Source organism: Camponotus vicinus, unplaced genomic scaffold, assembly GCF_025532165.1.
Source record: "Camponotus vicinus isolate PSW18456_S1 unplaced genomic scaffold, iyCamVici1.0 SCAF_6, whole genome shotgun sequence".
Lineage (NCBI taxonomy): Eukaryota > Metazoa > Arthropoda > Insecta > Hymenoptera > Formicidae > Camponotus > Camponotus vicinus.
The window spans coordinates 13254355-13272663 of record NW_028141978.1 but is presented as its reverse complement, the minus strand read 5'-3'; the positions used below and the strand labels follow the sequence as shown (position 1 = coordinate 13272663).

General features: G+C 26.0%; 2 protein-coding genes across 4 annotated transcripts; both read left to right on the top strand.

The window, feature by feature from the left end:
• Positions 1 to 1232: 1232 nt before the first annotated feature.
• On the top strand, positions 1233 to 7848 carry LOC145973006 (glutamyl aminopeptidase-like). 2 transcript variants are annotated; one of them, XM_083102110.1, is made up of 7 exons: positions 1233 to 1294; positions 2270 to 2771; positions 2883 to 3341; positions 3470 to 3653; positions 4622 to 4769; positions 6150 to 6231; positions 7463 to 7848. In XM_083102110.1, exons 2-7 carry the CDS (start codon positions 2290 to 2292, stop codon positions 7464 to 7466), a joined length of 1359 nt encoding a protein of 452 aa, XP_082958236.1. In that variant the 5' UTR covers positions 1233 to 1294; positions 2270 to 2289; the 3' UTR covers positions 7467 to 7848. The 2 variants fall into 2 exon arrangements, with proteins under 2 accessions (XP_082958236.1, XP_082958235.1); XM_083102109.1 differs by having other exon boundaries at positions 2880 to 3341; positions 7463 to 7845.
• Positions 7849 to 12188: 4340 nt separating this feature from the next.
• On the top strand, positions 12189 to 16387 carry LOC145973598 (putative G-protein coupled receptor Mth-like 10). Of its 2 annotated transcripts, none has more exons than XM_083103121.1 (5): positions 12189 to 13078; positions 13591 to 13669; positions 14536 to 14717; positions 14861 to 15023; positions 15451 to 16387. In XM_083103121.1, the coding sequence occupies exons 1-5, from the start codon at positions 12226 to 12228 to the stop codon at positions 15713 to 15715; spliced, it is 1542 nt and encodes a 513-aa protein (XP_082959247.1). In that variant the 5' UTR covers positions 12189 to 12225; the 3' UTR covers positions 15716 to 16387. The 2 variants fall into 2 exon arrangements, with proteins under 2 accessions (XP_082959247.1, XP_082959248.1); XM_083103122.1 differs by having other exon boundaries at positions 12867 to 12979.
• Positions 16388 to 18309: the final 1922 nt, after the last annotated feature.

The following is an 18309-nucleotide window of genomic DNA, read 5'->3' as shown; positions in this document are numbered from 1 at the left end:
CGAGATAAGCTACAAGAATATGCAATGACAAATAGTAGGTTCCATTTAAGAAATTGAAGATGACCTTCATGTGACCTTCAAATAACTCTTCAAGGTTAAACCAATGATACCATCTTATGGCCCCCTCGAAACCATAAAACTTTTGTCTGAAACATTTTTCTCTAAAATGCTTTGTTTCCGAAATAATTGCGTGCGTTAATTAAAATGGCTCACCCTGTATATTAAAATATATTATATCAAAATACACAAATTACGTAATATCAAATATGTATTAAATTTGAAATATGTATAAGAAATAAAACTTATTATATATGTATAATACGACTTATTAATATTTACTATTTCAATTTTTAATTTGAATTGAGAATGAGAAATAGATAAATAATTATGCTTTTCGAATCCTTGAATGGAGTTTGTATTCATGTATGTTTATACGTAACATTAGAAAGTATTAACATTATATGAAAAGTTTAATCTTAATAATCTTATTAATAATAACAATTTTTTCTTCAATCAAAATTAATCGAATTGGAACACATATAACAAATGTGTTACTGAAATTTCTGAAATAAGAAAATTATCTCAAAATGTAGCGAAGAAATGTAAATTAATATTTTTTCTTCTTTGTCATGAAGAAACATTGCCTCTAGCAAATACAATATCAATACGCAATATCAACGCAAGTTATTCCGTTTATTGCTCATAATATTAGAACAATAAATAGAAATTATTATTCACAAACGTTATAAGCAAAGTAAAAAACAATATTAGACATCGCCGCACTTGTATAGGATTAGTGCCAAATAGAAAGTATAACATAAAATATCTCAAGTGATACGATATAGGCAAGTCTCTTTTATTTATTTTATACAATAAGCTCTTGAAGAAAAAATACTTTTTTATGAAAAAAATATAATATAATATACAAAATATCTTTATCTTATATATATTTAGGGAAGAATCTTCTCAATTTTAATTCTCTCTTGCGAATGTTTTCCCAGAAAAATTGTCCTTACAAAGGGAAGTTTTAAATATAAAACAAGGAATATAAAAGAATACAAAGACTAAATAAATATATACGTATTGACTTCCATCGATGACATACTTCTGTGTTATGAATAATCAAGGCGATATCTATATAATACTACGTACCTTACCTGTTTATTATCTGGTATGCCGTATCTATAACATGATAGCGCCGTCAGTTTATGGTAGTCTCTTGAAGCTATAAGATCACAGATTGACTGTTCATGCCTTTGATATTAAACCTATAGTTGTGAGTTCAACAAATAGGGTAAGACATGAATTAAATATTCAATAAAATATTCCACTTCTACATTTCTTTTTTTTGGATGTATGCATATGGAGTAAGAATGTGTGAAATAACAATCAACTATTTTATTTCTTAAAAGAGACATTTCTACTTTCGGTTGAATATATTTATTTATTGCAAATACTATTTTCATTCCTTGCATATATGCTAGCTAACAATATATTTAGACATGTAACGGCATAATTTGACTTAAAATAGAGAAAATGTAAAATACAGGCAACTTTTTTGACGTTATAAAATATGTGTATGTTCTACCTTTCATTGTCTCTATTAAATTATCTTAAAAATATTTAATACTATTTATATTTTGTTTTAAAACAAAATTTTTTTAATAAATATTTAGAATATATATTTTGTAAAGTTAATAATAAATATACGCGATAAAAGGTTATATAAATAGAATATGATATGTAATTTAAATATATATAACGAATAAGAATGAAGAATGTGGGATAGGTTAATATTTTATTCGAATAAATTTATTCTATGACAAATGCTAACAAAGTGATTTTTAACATTTTTATGTTAAAAGTTTGATCCGAATAATTATATCAACAAAACTTTTAATAAATTTAATATCGGTTTATTGTTCGTTTATTCTTCGTTCGATTTTAATACATCACTCTCTTAAGGTTGAAAGAAACAAACACACTTTGAAAGTAACATGTTAGTAAATACACAAAGTTCATCACGTACAGAAGTCAGTTGCTATAAAACGCAAAACATAAAAATATGTAAGAAGAAATCTTGAAAGTAATTGAATTTTAGAAAAATAAAAATTATGATTAATGTGTTTTCTCCTTTTCAGAATTACATAAGTACGTTCTTCAATAAGTTTATATTTTTAAATTCTATCATATTTGTATTTGTATTTAACATTACGTTTGTATATATTTCTTGTATATATGTTTCTAATAACAGAAATGATTTATATAGATACCTGAAAGAAATTTAACATGAGATTATTAAAACTCTTCTTGAGTAGTAGTATAATATACATTGCTGCAATAGCAATGAAGGATCATACCGATAAAGAATCGGATATCGTGCAATGCAATGCGTTAAATTACAATTTGTTAGACAATATATTTCCATTGCATTATAATATAAAGTTAAATTTCACCCACTATCACTTGGCGGGTGAATATGTAATCGCTATTTATATCATATATGCAACACAACATATAAATTTTCATCTATCGAATTCAATAATAAAATCGATATCATCAATGAGATCGATATTAAAACAAACTCACTGTAATAGGAGTTATGAACCAGTATTAACAGAGAAACTTTGTGATACCAATATTATCCTCTACCATTTCAATGCTACCTTACTACCAAGAATATACCATCTGCATATACAGTTCCAAATTCCGATTAATATAATAAGAGAATCTTTCGGATTTTCGTACATAAACGAATATGGATATAAAGAGTAAGTAGTAGAATATATTAAAATATCAAAAACAAATTGTATATATTTTTGCATTTGCGCTTATAATTGTCTAACATTAGTCGTTATTTACATATCGTTTAAATGTAGCAGGTTGTTAATCATAACGGGTATCCACACAAGAAAGCAGCAATTATTTCCGTTTTGGAACAATCCAAAATTAAGAATTACTTTTGATATTTCCATAAAGCATCATCAAAGTTATAAAGCTTTGTCGAATATGCCGATAGAAGAATCGTCTGAACCGTTATACAATGAAACATGGACATATTTTAAAAAAACTGTTTTGAATTCTATAGATAATATAGCATTTGTGGTGTTTGATTTTCATCGATTCAAAATGACTGATACCATTAGTATGTGGTGTAGACCGCAATTGATATCATATGTAAAATTTGCGTCATATATTATTAAAAATATTACTATGTACTTGGAAAATTTTTGGAGTGAGAGATTCCTTGAGTGGACTACTGTTTTATCTGAGAGCAAAGTGGATCATATCGCAATCTCGAATGATGAAGTCAAACATATTTTGGGATTCGTCTTTTACAAGTAATATATATAATTAGAAATAGATATATATTATGTAATAATTTAATGTATTTAAATAAAAATTTATATTAATATCTAAAATTTTTCATACATTCATACAGCATACATGTTAGTGTAATGATTTTTAGAGAAGCAGATATCATGTACAATGAAGAATTGAATTCCACTGGACGCAAAATCATAATTGCACCTTTAGTAGCACGTAGGATGATACAAAAATATATTGGCAATCTGTTCAATCCATCTTATTGGTTTCCTGTATGGTTAAACGAAGGCTTTAGTGTGTTTTTACAAGCATATATTATCGATGAGGTAGGTTTACCTTTAATTCTATTTCTAAATATGCAGTCAAAGTAATTAATAGTACAACAATGTATACAGAAAATTCTTCAATGTTGTGTAAAATCTTTTTTAATATTTTTTCAATTGAAAACTATGCTAATTTGAATCGTATGATTACTCGAATCTTTTAAATTTTTATAAATTTAGAAAAATTTAGAGAAATTTAATAAGAAAATAATGTACTTTTAAATTAACATTATTAACACAAATTTGAGTTTCACAATAAATAAGAGCCAGACGCGAATGGTAATGCGCCATACGCCTGCCTGAAACATGGCGTTAATGATTATTAATAATAGATAATTGTCGCCAAATAAAAAGTATCGAGGTCTATTAGAAGTATAGAATAATTTAGTCGGGGAAAGAGCAATCATCCGGCAAGCGAAAAATTCAGGTTCGATTCTCGATCCAACTTCGCCCCGTCATTTTTCTCCCCCACGTTTCTTCAGAAGTATAAAGAGTGATTTATGAAAAATCTCGGATTAAGACTCAATTGTACATTTGGTAGATGGATCAAGAAAAATTTGTGCACCGTATACAATTAATCAATTTCGTCGAAAAATTAATTTTCAAAAAATTATCATATATAACACTATACGCGTCTGGCTCTTCTTCGCTGCGAAATTTAAATTTGTGTTATTCATATTGTTATTTATATAAAGCCTTTTAATCCTTATTGTTAAAATTATTAAGGAAGAACTTCTAACCTACAATTATTAAATAAAAATCTTATAAATTTATTTTTTATGTAATTATAACAACATTTAATTTTTTAAACCATGACACACTTAAATATAGAAACACGCGTTGTTATAATATTTCACTTTATAATGTGCCAAATACTATAAATTATGTTTAGCAGCGATTGATTATGATTTTTTATAAGTGTGTTAACAGCTTCTTTTTCTCGATTAATTTTATTCAAATTCTACTTTTAGATGGTGCCAGATTTCCGAATGATGGATTTATTTATAGTTCAAATTCAACATGAATTACTTGATCTCAATACTTATGTCAATTTAAGCTCTATAGAATATGAAGACAATACTGAAAATTATATATACACTTTTCTTTCTCGTGTTAAAGGTATGTACATATAACATTGTATAAATAAACAAATAAGCTATAATTCAATATTATAAAGAAATCAACATCATAAAGAAATAATGTCAATATCATAAAGAAATCAGAAAAATCAATTATAAACAAAATTAATTATATAATTCGCAATTTATTTATTTATTATTTATTTATATTACTTATTTATTTATTATTATTTTATAGGATTTTATTACAAATTAATTCTTGCTCTAACAATAAGAAAAAGGTATCAAAAACTTAAGACCAATTTCCTTATATTGTTTTCAATTATAACTGCACATGTTACAATTGCAATATATATGAAAAGACATAAATATGATTTTGTATAATGATCTAATTTATTAAATTTAAATATATTTAATCATAAATAGATTTATCCTTTGATAGATATATTCGAACAATTGTAATTACTGCATTTCAGAAAATAGGCTTTATTTTTTTGAGTATGTAAATAGTTTGTTAATGTCAATATTATTAAATTATTTTATTGCGCGGTAATTCGTCTCCATAAAGTTTACTTCTATTACATCTCTTTATCAGAATAATCATAGCATTTTGATTGATAAGAATATATTCAATATCTTGCATAAAATCTGTTTTCTATTTAAATAAGTCTATGGGCATCATGGTACTTGTCATGATTATGTCTATAATGGCTATAATAAAATTGAATGTTATATCCGCATAAGAGGAAACTTTCTTTTTGATCTCACATTTTTTTATGAAGTTATAAATGATTACACTGATTGTTTGGATAACATATAATAATATTACTCAATTTGCATATACTGTGAAAGTATTTCAGCTGAGCTTGCTTTTTCATGTGATTTTCATCGAAATCTGTATATGGTCTATTAATTGTTTGTCAACAAAGAGATATTCAGATAAGATTAATTTTTTTAACCAGCTCATTTCTTTTAATAAACAGCTGATTCGATATCTTAGTTAGATTCTATAAATAAAATAATAAAAAATTATTGTATATTTTTTTATGTCTGTTTGCGTTCTCTTTTTTTATTTTATTTTTTCATTTTAATTTTTAATCTTGTTATATGTGCATTGTTTACCTCTCTTCTTTCTTATCTTTTACTTTTTCTTAATGTAATGCTATCACTATCACGACCAAAAAAAATTTCAGATAAATAAAATTTATCAAATTTATCTAATCGTTTATACCTTCTATCTGTTATTATTATTATATTTTTTAAATTATTTTTCATTGGAATATACTTAACATTTTTTTAACTTTTGTTAGATAGATTTAAATACGCAAACATTGTCACCTAATTTTAGCTTATAAGCAATGCACAATAGAAGCATTTTAAATATATTATAAATCATTTTTTTTTATTTGTATCATTGTAGGTTCCATCATATGGTGCATGTTAGAACGAACATTGTCGTCTAATATATTTTTAGAAGCTATCAACATATATTTAAACAACCAGTGAGTATAATATATTGTAATATAATGATATAAATACATCGTAGCGAAAATCCGAAATATATGATAAATTTGACAATATGTTTCCTTTCTTTATTGTTTAAAAGAGATACGTATTGGAAGAGAGTCAGATTTACGTTTATTTTTATTTATGAATGTTTTTCCAATGAATTTCAACTTGAGTTTTTCTTAAGAAATAAAGTAATACAGTTCAATCATTTTTAAATAACAAACTGTGTAATGCAAATTATATAATATTTCAAAAACCAAGTAATACATACAAACATATGGATAATATAAAATTTTAATCTTTATAACATAAAAATTATAAAACCATTATTTATTTAGTCAGGGTAAATCAGCTTTAATCATTAATAAAATTATATATGTTATATTACAAAAGAAAAAAATATATATATACATATATATATATATATATATATATGTATATGTATATTTTTTTCTTTTGTATATTATATATATATATATATATATAATATATATATATATATATATATAATATACAAAAGAAAAAAATATATATATATTATATATAATAATTATTATATATAATAAATTATGAATTTTGCGATAGTAAATTTATGTTCGCAAATTCATAATTTTAACGTAACGATCCAGAAATGATACTCATATTGTTCAGAGCCTTGCTAGAGATGATTAGATTTTTGGTAGAATTAACAGAAACATAGTCCGATGTTGTGCATACGACAAATTTACTCATTTTGAGCAATTGTTGAAATATTTTTTGAAATAAAAAAACTATAATTTTAAAATAAGAATATAACAAAACATTTCTATTTCACCTCCTCTGCCATTCAATCAGTGTATAGGAAAATAGGCCCCATAAGTCGACTAGCCCACAGCTCGTACAGGATTCTGCCACACACTTACCAGTAGCGTTCGATAGGTTGTCTTCATCAAGGCGCTAGACTGAAAGTATCACATTTTATTTGCTATCACAATGAAACTATAAATTTGCGAACATAAGTTTATTATCAAAAAGTATTCAATATTAGCTCCCATACCTACTATAGAAGTTTGTAACAGCGAATAAAACACACAATTTGTATGTTATATATTTTATACACAATCTTCTATATACCTTGTTACATAATTCTGTCAATAATGCTCTCTGTCAATGAAACTCTGCCTATATGATAATGCAACAATTACAAAATCATTTATTGATGACACTTGTTAAAATTTTTTTTAGATAAAAACATTCATCAGAAATAAGATTGAATAATCCCGGTATCCTTTTGAAGCTCTTCATGTTATTGACCACAAGATAGAAATACGCCGGTCGGAGATCAAAAGACAGATAAAATTTCTTCAATCTTTGTTTACCAAGTAAAAATATAAATATCTATAGTGTGTCGAACTGTTTAGAAACCAAAAATGTAGCATAATTGTTTTGGATAAGATATATGAATTGACGTAATTAATCAGTATTTTCATATAATTGTTAATAGTTCTTTAATTGGTTTTAATTATATGTTAAGTAATTTTCATATATATTGACTTTTTTGTAATTTTAATGTTTGTATATAGTTAATTATATTTATGTAATATTTATTACAAATACATATATGTATATATAACGTATATATAACGTATATATAACGTATAAATAAATATAAATATATACATATATGTATATATTTATGACATTAATTAAGTATTCTTATATATTTTTACTTAATATTAAAATTTAGTATTAACTAAATTTACTAAATATGTGTATTAAACTCAAATATTTTTGTTACTCGCTATTATATAGTATTTACCATTATAATTTTTAATTTAATCCAAAAAATAAAAAGTAGGTAAATAATTACACTTTATATAATCTTTGTAAATGATGTTCTTCTTAATCTATGCTTATGTATTACGAAAGTATAATACTTAGGATATGTATGTAGGAAGCTCAATTAAATATGTTATTAATACTGCACGTATCCTGTATTTTTCAATAATCGACCAAAGTAGTAACACTTATTCGATACTAACGAATTCAAAGTTGTGTGTTTAATTCATTATAAATATTGATGATCTGTTGAGAAAGAAAATGTTTCTTGACATTTAAATCTATAAATTTTAATCTTTAATCAAAGTGGACCAAATCGAAAGACGACGAATATTCCTTACATCTTTGAAATAAGGAATTTAAGAAGGAGTGAAGAAATGTAAATTAAGATTTGTTTAATTTTTCTCTCTTCTTTGCTATGAAGAAACACAGCTAAGCGAGTATAACATCAAAATATGCAGCCGTTTTGCTGGCTCGTTTATTGTTTATAAAATTAAAATAAGAAATAACATAGAATAGAAAATTAAATCGAGATTGACACATGAGAGCCACAGCACGGTAATTGAAGCGCAGGAAAGAAACAACATTTCCTTCTTTTTTATTATTAGTTTATTTTGAACTCAAAATTACAATAATAAAATTTTATAAATTTATCGATTGTGGCTACTGTGCATGACGATGAATGCCGTTCTTAACCTCTACAATTAATAATGTAGAATTAATTCTATGTAGAAAAATGGATCTTTAGCCTCTATAGCGGTTAAATGATCGAATATGTTAATATGTGTACAAATTAGTGCCGAATAGGAAATATAATATAAAATATTTTAATGATACGAATATTTTAATGATAAATAACTCTTACGATACGATATGGACAACTCTTCTTTATTTATTGTACATACATATACACGAAATATTAAATTGTACAAGTATATTTTAAGTTATAAATTAATTATTTATTAAACAATATCACGGAGAATTTTTTGTTATGCTAATTATTTGAACGTTTCGATGAATTCCATATTTGAATCATCGAAAAGTAGATTATTTCGTTACAATCTAGAAACAATAATTACTTCTTTAATAATATATGTAGTCAAATATATTTCGTTATTTTTGTGATTGCATGACAACGAAAATACGAGAGTCGGAGTAGGTACAGCCTAGAGACCCTCTAATAAGAGACTGGCTATCAGATAGAGTGAGCGCATATTGAGAGTATGTTTCGTCCATGTTTATGCAAAATCCTGCGAGAGAGATAGATATAGAATCTATGCAGAGACTCTAGATTACACTTACACGAATGTGCACGAATGTATGTGTTTGCAGATGTGTCTGTTAATATTCTTGCGTAGTTAAGAAATAAAAATAAAATGGATGAATGTACAGCAGAATTTTGCAATAATTCGTCAATAATATCAAAAAAATATGAAAAATATTGTGAAATAATATGAAAAATTATTTTGACATATATTATTTAAAAAAAATTTTTTAAATTAGTTTTTAGTATTTCTATAATATTTATATTACTATAGAAATACTAAAAAATAATAATTTTTAAAATTTTTCTAAATAATATATGTCAAAATAATTTTTCACATATTTAATATTGAAATAAAACCAAATTTATCATTATAATTTAATTATTATTATTTATAATATTAATATTATTAATATTTAAATTTAAATAAAATTTATTATTATAATTTATATATATATATATATATATATATATATATATATATATATATACAGGGTGATTCTGAACAAACGTTTGTCTTTAAAATATCAAATTCTTGAATGAATTCTAAGACGATTTTTCCTCTTGCAAAATTTTGCCCGGAGCTTAGTTTTTAAACTATAAAGGAAAATAATTAACTACCTACAGAACGAGTACAAGAGGTAGGCAGGGACGACGCGATATAGGCGATTACGTGGGGCGCTCGCCGCGATCAGCTGATTGCTATATGCGATGACTGTAACAATCAGTGTGTGTGTGTGTACACATTCTCACATGTGTAAAAATAATTTAACGTTTTGGTAATGTTTGCTTTTTCTCTTTGTTGTTTCGTCGTTAAAATCTCAGCAAAATTTTACAAACAACGAAGAGAAAAATAACAATTTGAACGCAAACTCTACGATAAATTATGGCGATCGAACTGAAAAGCCACGATATTATTTGTATGAAGGTTCTATTAAAAATACTCAATATAATGGTACGCAGTATGAATATCATTAACTCTACGTATAATGATGACAATAACTCGGTGCATTATAAACTTGGCATACATACAGAATCATGAGGATGATAAGCAAATCTGTGCAACCTCGTAGGAGTTCAACGAAGATTATCAATAAGAAAAACTTCACATCACGAGAAATTTATGAAAATTTCATGAGACTCGAAGACAGAAACGATTTCATGTCCCACGAGTTCTTTCAAAATTCCAGTAAAAATAATATTATTCCATACGACATATGCAACAATACAATCTATACATCTACATTCAGTTATATTGTTCTCTCGATAATCGTCTGCCTGATAATAAATATTGCATCTGTAGAGGAAAATACCTCTTGCCAAATGTGTACGGATATACGAACGATTCGTTGCAGAGCGAAAATAAAAGAGTAGATAAAGTGTTTCAACTGGTTGTTCACGATCCGTGCCAAGAAAATCGCTTCCTGTTACTCGAGGATTACCAGTACGATTACAGGATTTTTGCCAATGGTTTTCTCTATTTATCTTATTATAAAATATTTGCCAAATCATATTCTGTCGCCGTGTGAATGGGGATAAGTTCGAAGTGACCATCTGCTCAGAGGCTTCTAACGAGATCTTCAATACGATAACTGATAATGATACCTCGATCGATGACATAATAATCATATTTGTGAGCTTTCACATAATGTTTATATTATTTTTGGTGACGATAATTCTGGTGTATTCCATATTATTAAAGCTTCGAAACATATATAGCTTCAAATTATGCAACTACTGCGACGTCTTATCCCTTGCATACGCAATTGATATTGTGAATATTCTAATCAAAACGAATATTATACAAAATCCCGTTTGTATTACAATACAGTATATTTAAATTACATAACTGCAATGAAATAAATATATTTGTCATGTATACAGTATATATTCGGATATTAATTTCTTTAATAATTTGAATACGATTTGTTAAAATCTTAAAAACGTAGGAATTAATGATAAATAAAAGTTTAATTTTAGATGCACTTTAATATACAACTAACTGAAATTTCCTTCAATAAATATTTTTTTTATGTTTTAGAATTTTACAGAGTTATATCTTGAATCGAAATATTATTTAATTACATATCAGTATGTATTTATTAAATATATTAGTACCGTCCCATAAAATTTTAGTACAAAAAGGTAGAGTAAATCTATTTCCTTATAAGGAAACATAGTGATGAGTTCATCTGCATTTTAACATTCAATAGTTAAGATGTTATTTATTCCATTTTGCAGCCTTCTCCTGTTTTTTATCAAGTTTGGTTTAGCTAATTATAGTAACCTTTGATATGATGTGGACAGTCAAGTAAGTTATCAAGTATTTCATATTAATCTTTATTTTTTTAAAATATGTTTTATCTTAAATTATCTTTATAGAATTATATCATCTTTATAGAATTTATATCATATAACATGACAAAATAAAATTTTCTGTAATATACAAACGTATTTTATATCATATGTATAATTGGTAACGACAAGGACAGAACATGATACAATATTTTAAATTAACCTAATTGTAAGAAAATTTTTTCTCATGTGTTATTGCGTGACAGTGTAAGCAGCTACTTGCAATTATAAATTTAGTAATAATAATAAAATAAGCGGGTAGGGCTAGGTGGGTCCCTGACGTCATTTAGATTAATAAGTTCTTCTGTGACAATTAACTTAGTTGTTTCATTAGCAAGTTTGTTGTCGATGATGATTGCATCTTATTATTCGCGCGAATGTGTCTATTATTTTATAATAAGTAGTTTTACAAGTTTTGTCTTTAGAAGGAGAGTGTTGTTGTCGTGATTTAACCATCACAGACGAACAATATCATGCGTATTTTGAAAAATAGCAGATTAAGAAATTGCAGATTAAAAAGAAATTAAATTGAGTTCACAAATTGTTGACGATGTGCGGTGGAAGTTTTGCATTTTGGTTTTGCGTAGTTTTACTTTTCACTTCATCTTCAAACACTCCGCGAAACTTCACAAGTGACAACGAAGAGGATAACATATCGAAGGAGACATATAATCATACGAACTTTATTAGAAACAAAACGAATAATAATAATAAAAATCACATCTATCCATACGAAAAATGCGGCAATATTACTTGCATTCAGCTCTGTTGTCCGCTCGGTGATCACTTGGTTGACGAGAATTGCAATGCTAGTGAAAATGAATATGTTTTCCCAAACATATATAGCTACTCGAACAATTCGATACAGAGGGGAAATAAGAAGGTGGACGAACTTTTTCCACTAATCGTTCAAAATCCGTGCCAGGAAACTATACGTTTTCTTCTTTATCCGGACAATTATCTCAAGTACTACAACTGTATGTTCTTCGCAAATAGCTCTCTGTATCTTCCTTATTTCGACATATTTGTCGAATCAACATCTTATTGTTTGGCCGTCGTGGATCATAATCAATTTGATGCATTTATCTGTGTGGAGGCTGTGAAAGAAGCCATGTATGAAGAAGAGCCCTTTCAGCTCGATTTCGTAAATGAAATACACGAAATAAGCTCTTTATACGAAATAAGCTCTTTATTTGTGAGTTGCCGTATAGTGTCTATATTGTGTTTGCTGACAATATTTGTGGTGTATTCTATACTGCCGGAGCTGCGTAATATGCACAGTTTCATGCTACGCAAATACTGCAGTTTGTTATTTTTCGGACACATAATTGAAACTATATGTTTCCAATCATTCTATCCAATCGACATAAGAGATACTTCATATATCATCTGTGTTATAATTGGTACAGTACAATCAAATCATGTAATAATGCAGTCAATGCAGTACATTAGTTCTTTTATTAATTTTTGTACTAAAAAAATATTTAGGCGAAGTAATTTAAATTTTATTGTACGTTAAAATAAAATAAAATATTATTTTAATTCTTTTCACTATTAATTCTTGTGTTTATACAATTTTAGTGTATCGTACATTAATAGAAGTACATTGGTATTTAATTTTTATTAATTTTTTTTACGATAAAACTTGAATGTACGATACATTAAAATATTATAAACAAGAATTAATAGTGAAAAGAATTAAAATAATATTTTATTTTACTTTAACGTAAAACACAATTTAAATTAATTCGCCTAATATTTTTTTGATAATATTAATTAATTATATTGTTTTCTGTGACAAATTTTTACTGCTAAAGTTAAAAGAATACTTTTTATAATATAATACAGTTCTTAATGATATATAAAATACTTGTCAATTAGTGACATTTTAAAATTGTTTATTTTATTGTTGCAGCTTTAGTCAGCTATTTCTGTTTTATGTCAAGCTTTTTCTGGTTAAGTGCAATGAGTTTCGACATGTGGTGGGCATTTAGGTAAATTGTTTATTATATATACATATATATATGCTGTACTTTATCTATAATATAAATTTATTTTTATAAGATTGTGATATTTTTTATACGACGTGAACATGATATGATAAAATATTCATGTGTGATATGTATAAATAATACATTCAGATTATGTCTATAACAATCCATAAAGATAAAAAAGAATAATGATTTGCATTGATCAGAAAGAATATATCGTGTCTTGTTAATTGGTACTATAAAAATAATTATTTGGCTTGAGAAACGATAATTTTAGTGCAGATATCACAGGTTGCATTTCAGAAACATGTACATTTTTTGTTGGAAATTTCTAATCTGCTTTTTTTAAAACAAAAAATTGATGTGTATTTTATAAGCATTCAATTGTTAAAGGAAAAATAATATATTACTAAAATAACATATTTTAAATTATTAATAAAGTTATATTTAATTATAAAAGAAATTCATAATATAATTTTTAAATTCATAATATAATATTACTAACCTGTTTGTAATTTTTCATTTTTTTAAATTTTATAAATCCTAAGCCAATATCGTTTAAATTTTTTTTCTTTTTTTTTATATAATAATACAAAATACTCAAGCTTTTTAACGGAAATTGATTTCTAATTTTTTTATTAAACATTTTGCTAAATCAAAATTAGTCTAATGTTAGTAAAATATCGATATATTAAATATATGGTAATATTTATTATTTTGAGACATTATATAGCATAAATAATTTTTTATCGTTTATATAAAGCAGACATTCAAGATATTTGATGGAAGGCATATTTATTTTAATATTTGCATCGCAATTTGTTTTATTTGTTACTAATTAATTCTAAAATAAACTCTGCATTTCGCAGAGATTTGCGCTTACCAGAACACAAGAGAGCGAAACAAGAGAGAAAGAAATTAATATATTCTATCATTGCTTGGGGAGGTCCCTTCATTTTTATTATCATTTGTATCATCATGGATTTCGTTCCCAACGTGCCGGAAAACTTAATCCGACCGAAAATTTGCGTCCATAGATATTGGTTTATTGGTGAATGTTTGTCACTATTAACATAATTCTATTAACAAAACATATATTTAATTAACCCTTTGAAAATTTACTTTAAAAATAGAAGTATGTTCTTCTGTTTTATTTGCAACATGTGATGTAAAGAAGTTTATTATTTATTTTAGATGCGGCGCATCGATTGTATTATGAAGGGCCGCAAAGTGTCTGTGTTATTAGTAGCACTTGCTTATCTATTTACACAGCATGGAAAATTATGCGTTATGAAAAGGACACAGCCCGTCATCTGAGAAATTCAGAGAGCAGATTTTCTAATGACAACAAGCGATGGTTTGTACACTAACATTTTTATATCAATGTATAATCAGTCTTGTTTAACAATAAGACATGTCCCGCTGTGTATTCACTTGTCAACGGTATTACTTTTAATAAAATCAATTGCTTTTTTGATCATATCCGATACAAAAGAAAGAGAGGGATAATCATTTTGAGACTTCTTTATTGGCGACAATATATTTTCATAAATACGAGCTCACTTGTACAAACACATCGTTGTTTTCAATTTTAATTTAAGTTAGCAGTATTTATTATATAGTTATTTAAATATATTTAATAATGTGAAATACTTATGATTTTTTCGGAGGAAATATTTATCTTTATGAAACAAATTACTTAAAATGCGTCCGCTCATAACATACTTTTAGAATCAAATATATCATAACTTCAAAAAATATAAAAGAGATATATTTATTTGCAGGTTAAATCTGTATCTGAGGCTGTTTATCATGCTGTTTATCATAATGGCCATAAATTGGATTATAGGAGCAGCGTTACAATTTTGGTCTGAATACGATGTTTATTTGTTGATTAAACTGTTGTACGTCATACGTATTATGTTTGTGATGGACACCATGCAAGATATCGGTATGTTCATCATATTCGTGTGTAAGAAGACAATCATGCGACAGCTATTGAAGCGTTTCTGTCAGAATTGCAAATGTTTTTCCAAAACTTCGACATGAAACGGTTACAGGTTTGAATAACTGTACCATGTCAAGAACAATTTTTTTATGGAAAAACATTAATTATGGAAAAGCGAACCGTCACACAAAAAGTTTGTCTGATGAGGATATATAATCTTATATATATTTATCCTTGTCAAGATTAGAATATCTAATTTGATATGTGATGCATAAGTGTGTACATTTATGTATCTCTGATATATCTCTAATTCCATTAGATGTGTTTATCTCATATTTTTATTTTTATTTGTACATATTTAAATATGATGTCAGTTGTTTTGCAAAAATTTAAAAATTATTATTATTTATAAAAAACAAATTTTATGCATTATTATAAAATTTTTACGTATTACTTTTTTCAAAAAAAAAAAATTTTCAAAAATATCCTAATCGATTTATAGAAATTAACATTTTTGGCAAACTTAATGTATAAAATAGAACGGGAGCAACAGGGAGCGAGAGAGAGAGAGAGAGAGAGAAAGTGATATTAAAGATAATATATATAAATAACTTATAAAGAACATTTTTCCAAATTTAAAAACATATAACTACCAGAAATATGTGCGTAAACAGGTTTAAAAAAGAAAATAATTTAACTTTAAAAAAAATAAAAAGTTGAAATAGATATATGAGTGACAAGATAATAAATAACAGACTTTGGAATAAGTAGTAGATTTTGAAATAAGACAAATATATTCATACCTTCCTCTTTCATGTATTACATTGTATTTTGCTAAAATGCAATATAACGTACAGAATATCGTGCGATAAAATTGCAGTCTTGTTTTATAATAATTTTTGGAGATAAAATATTTATCGCTAAAAGAACGCTACAAGGTAAACAGATATAACTTGTTAGCGGAAGCATGAGAAATAGTGATAAACGTAACAAAATTATTTTATATCATGATTATGCAAATTATTTCAACTCATTCTGTCACGTATCAATATTCCATTCTTTTTAAATACTCGTTAAAGTGATCTGTAACATTAGTAATGTGTCAAGATAACAAAATTAAAGCAAAAGACAGCGTTCTGTGTAAATGAGATGATACTACAATTTTATGTCTTTTGCTCATTAAAAGTAGCGATCATAAATAAAAAATTAAGGATAGATTTCGTATTAAGATAGATTACACTCTCTATCTTTTAGTTTTTGATGTCATTTCTAAGATTCATATTAAAAGAAAGAGAAATTTTTTTATTTTTTATTATTAAATTTTTTATTAAAAAGATTATTTATACACCTGAACTTAATATAAAATAAAAATTTAATACTAAAATTTAATATTAGAATTTTTCAAGTATTCAAAATTTGATGCTTACATAAAATAGTAATATCTAACATTAAACTCGATTGATTAGCTAATTATTTTGAAATAGATTTGTAGATTTTTCACATATAACGTTGACAGTAAACATGTAAAATAAAGGATCCCGCATATTTTATATGAAAAAAGTGGCTTCGGTCAAATTGACTGGAATTGAAATATGTTGTTTAAGTGATGCTGATCAAAAGTTTTCTGAGGCAAAAAGTCCAAAAATCAAAATTATAAGAGATACGATGATTTAAAGTAGGTATTAAAGTTTAAAAAAACGTCTGTTTTTGAATACATAGATTAAATTAATATATAAATGTTTGAAAAATATATATATAACGTGTGTCACTTCTACAATATTTAATGATTCTAAACTCTTTTTGTCATACGTGTCTGTTACGCAGATCAGGTACATACAATTCGCGCGCGCGCGTGCGCACACATGGCACGTACGCATGTACACATATATAACAGAAATGACTTGGAATCATTAAATATTATAGAAGTGACACACATTAACTTCAATACTATACTTTAAAAATCATCGTATCTTTTATACTTTTGATTTTTGGATTTTTGTCTCAGGAAACTTATGATCAGCACCACCTAAACTACAACATATTTCAATTTCAGCCAATTTGACCGAAGCCACTTTTTTCATATGAAATGTGCGGGGTCCCCTTTTCTTCAAAAATTATACATAATAATTAATCTCGTTACTACTTGACGATCCTAAACATATTGTTAATATCAATATTAAAAATTATTATAAAAAATATAAAAGAATGCAGTTAAAAATGCTGAAAATGCTGTTAAATTATGAAACTTAAAAAATTAACCTTTTGTCAAGTCAATGATGGTATTGTTCTCGGCAAATCAAGAATTTGAGATATTTATTTATCGATATCGTTCTTCTGCTAATACATGTCTTATAAGTTGTCATAAAAGTAAAAATTAAATTTTATTCTTTGCTGGTACAAAAATATTTTTATCGGTTGATACGTTACAGTACGACGCGAGTCAGATCACTCGCATTATATTGATACATGTGCATGCATGCATGCACGCACACACATACACACATAATATCTACACTCAGCAGTCACCTGTTTATGAAGTTGTTGTTGTCAATAATTGAAACATATAATTGCCAATAATTAAAGTATGTACACATAAATAATAATTTTGAAAAACTGCAGTAAAGACTATTTTTTTTCTTTTTCTGGATGATATACTGTGATGAACAATTCGGTCTTCATTTATATTGGCCATTGC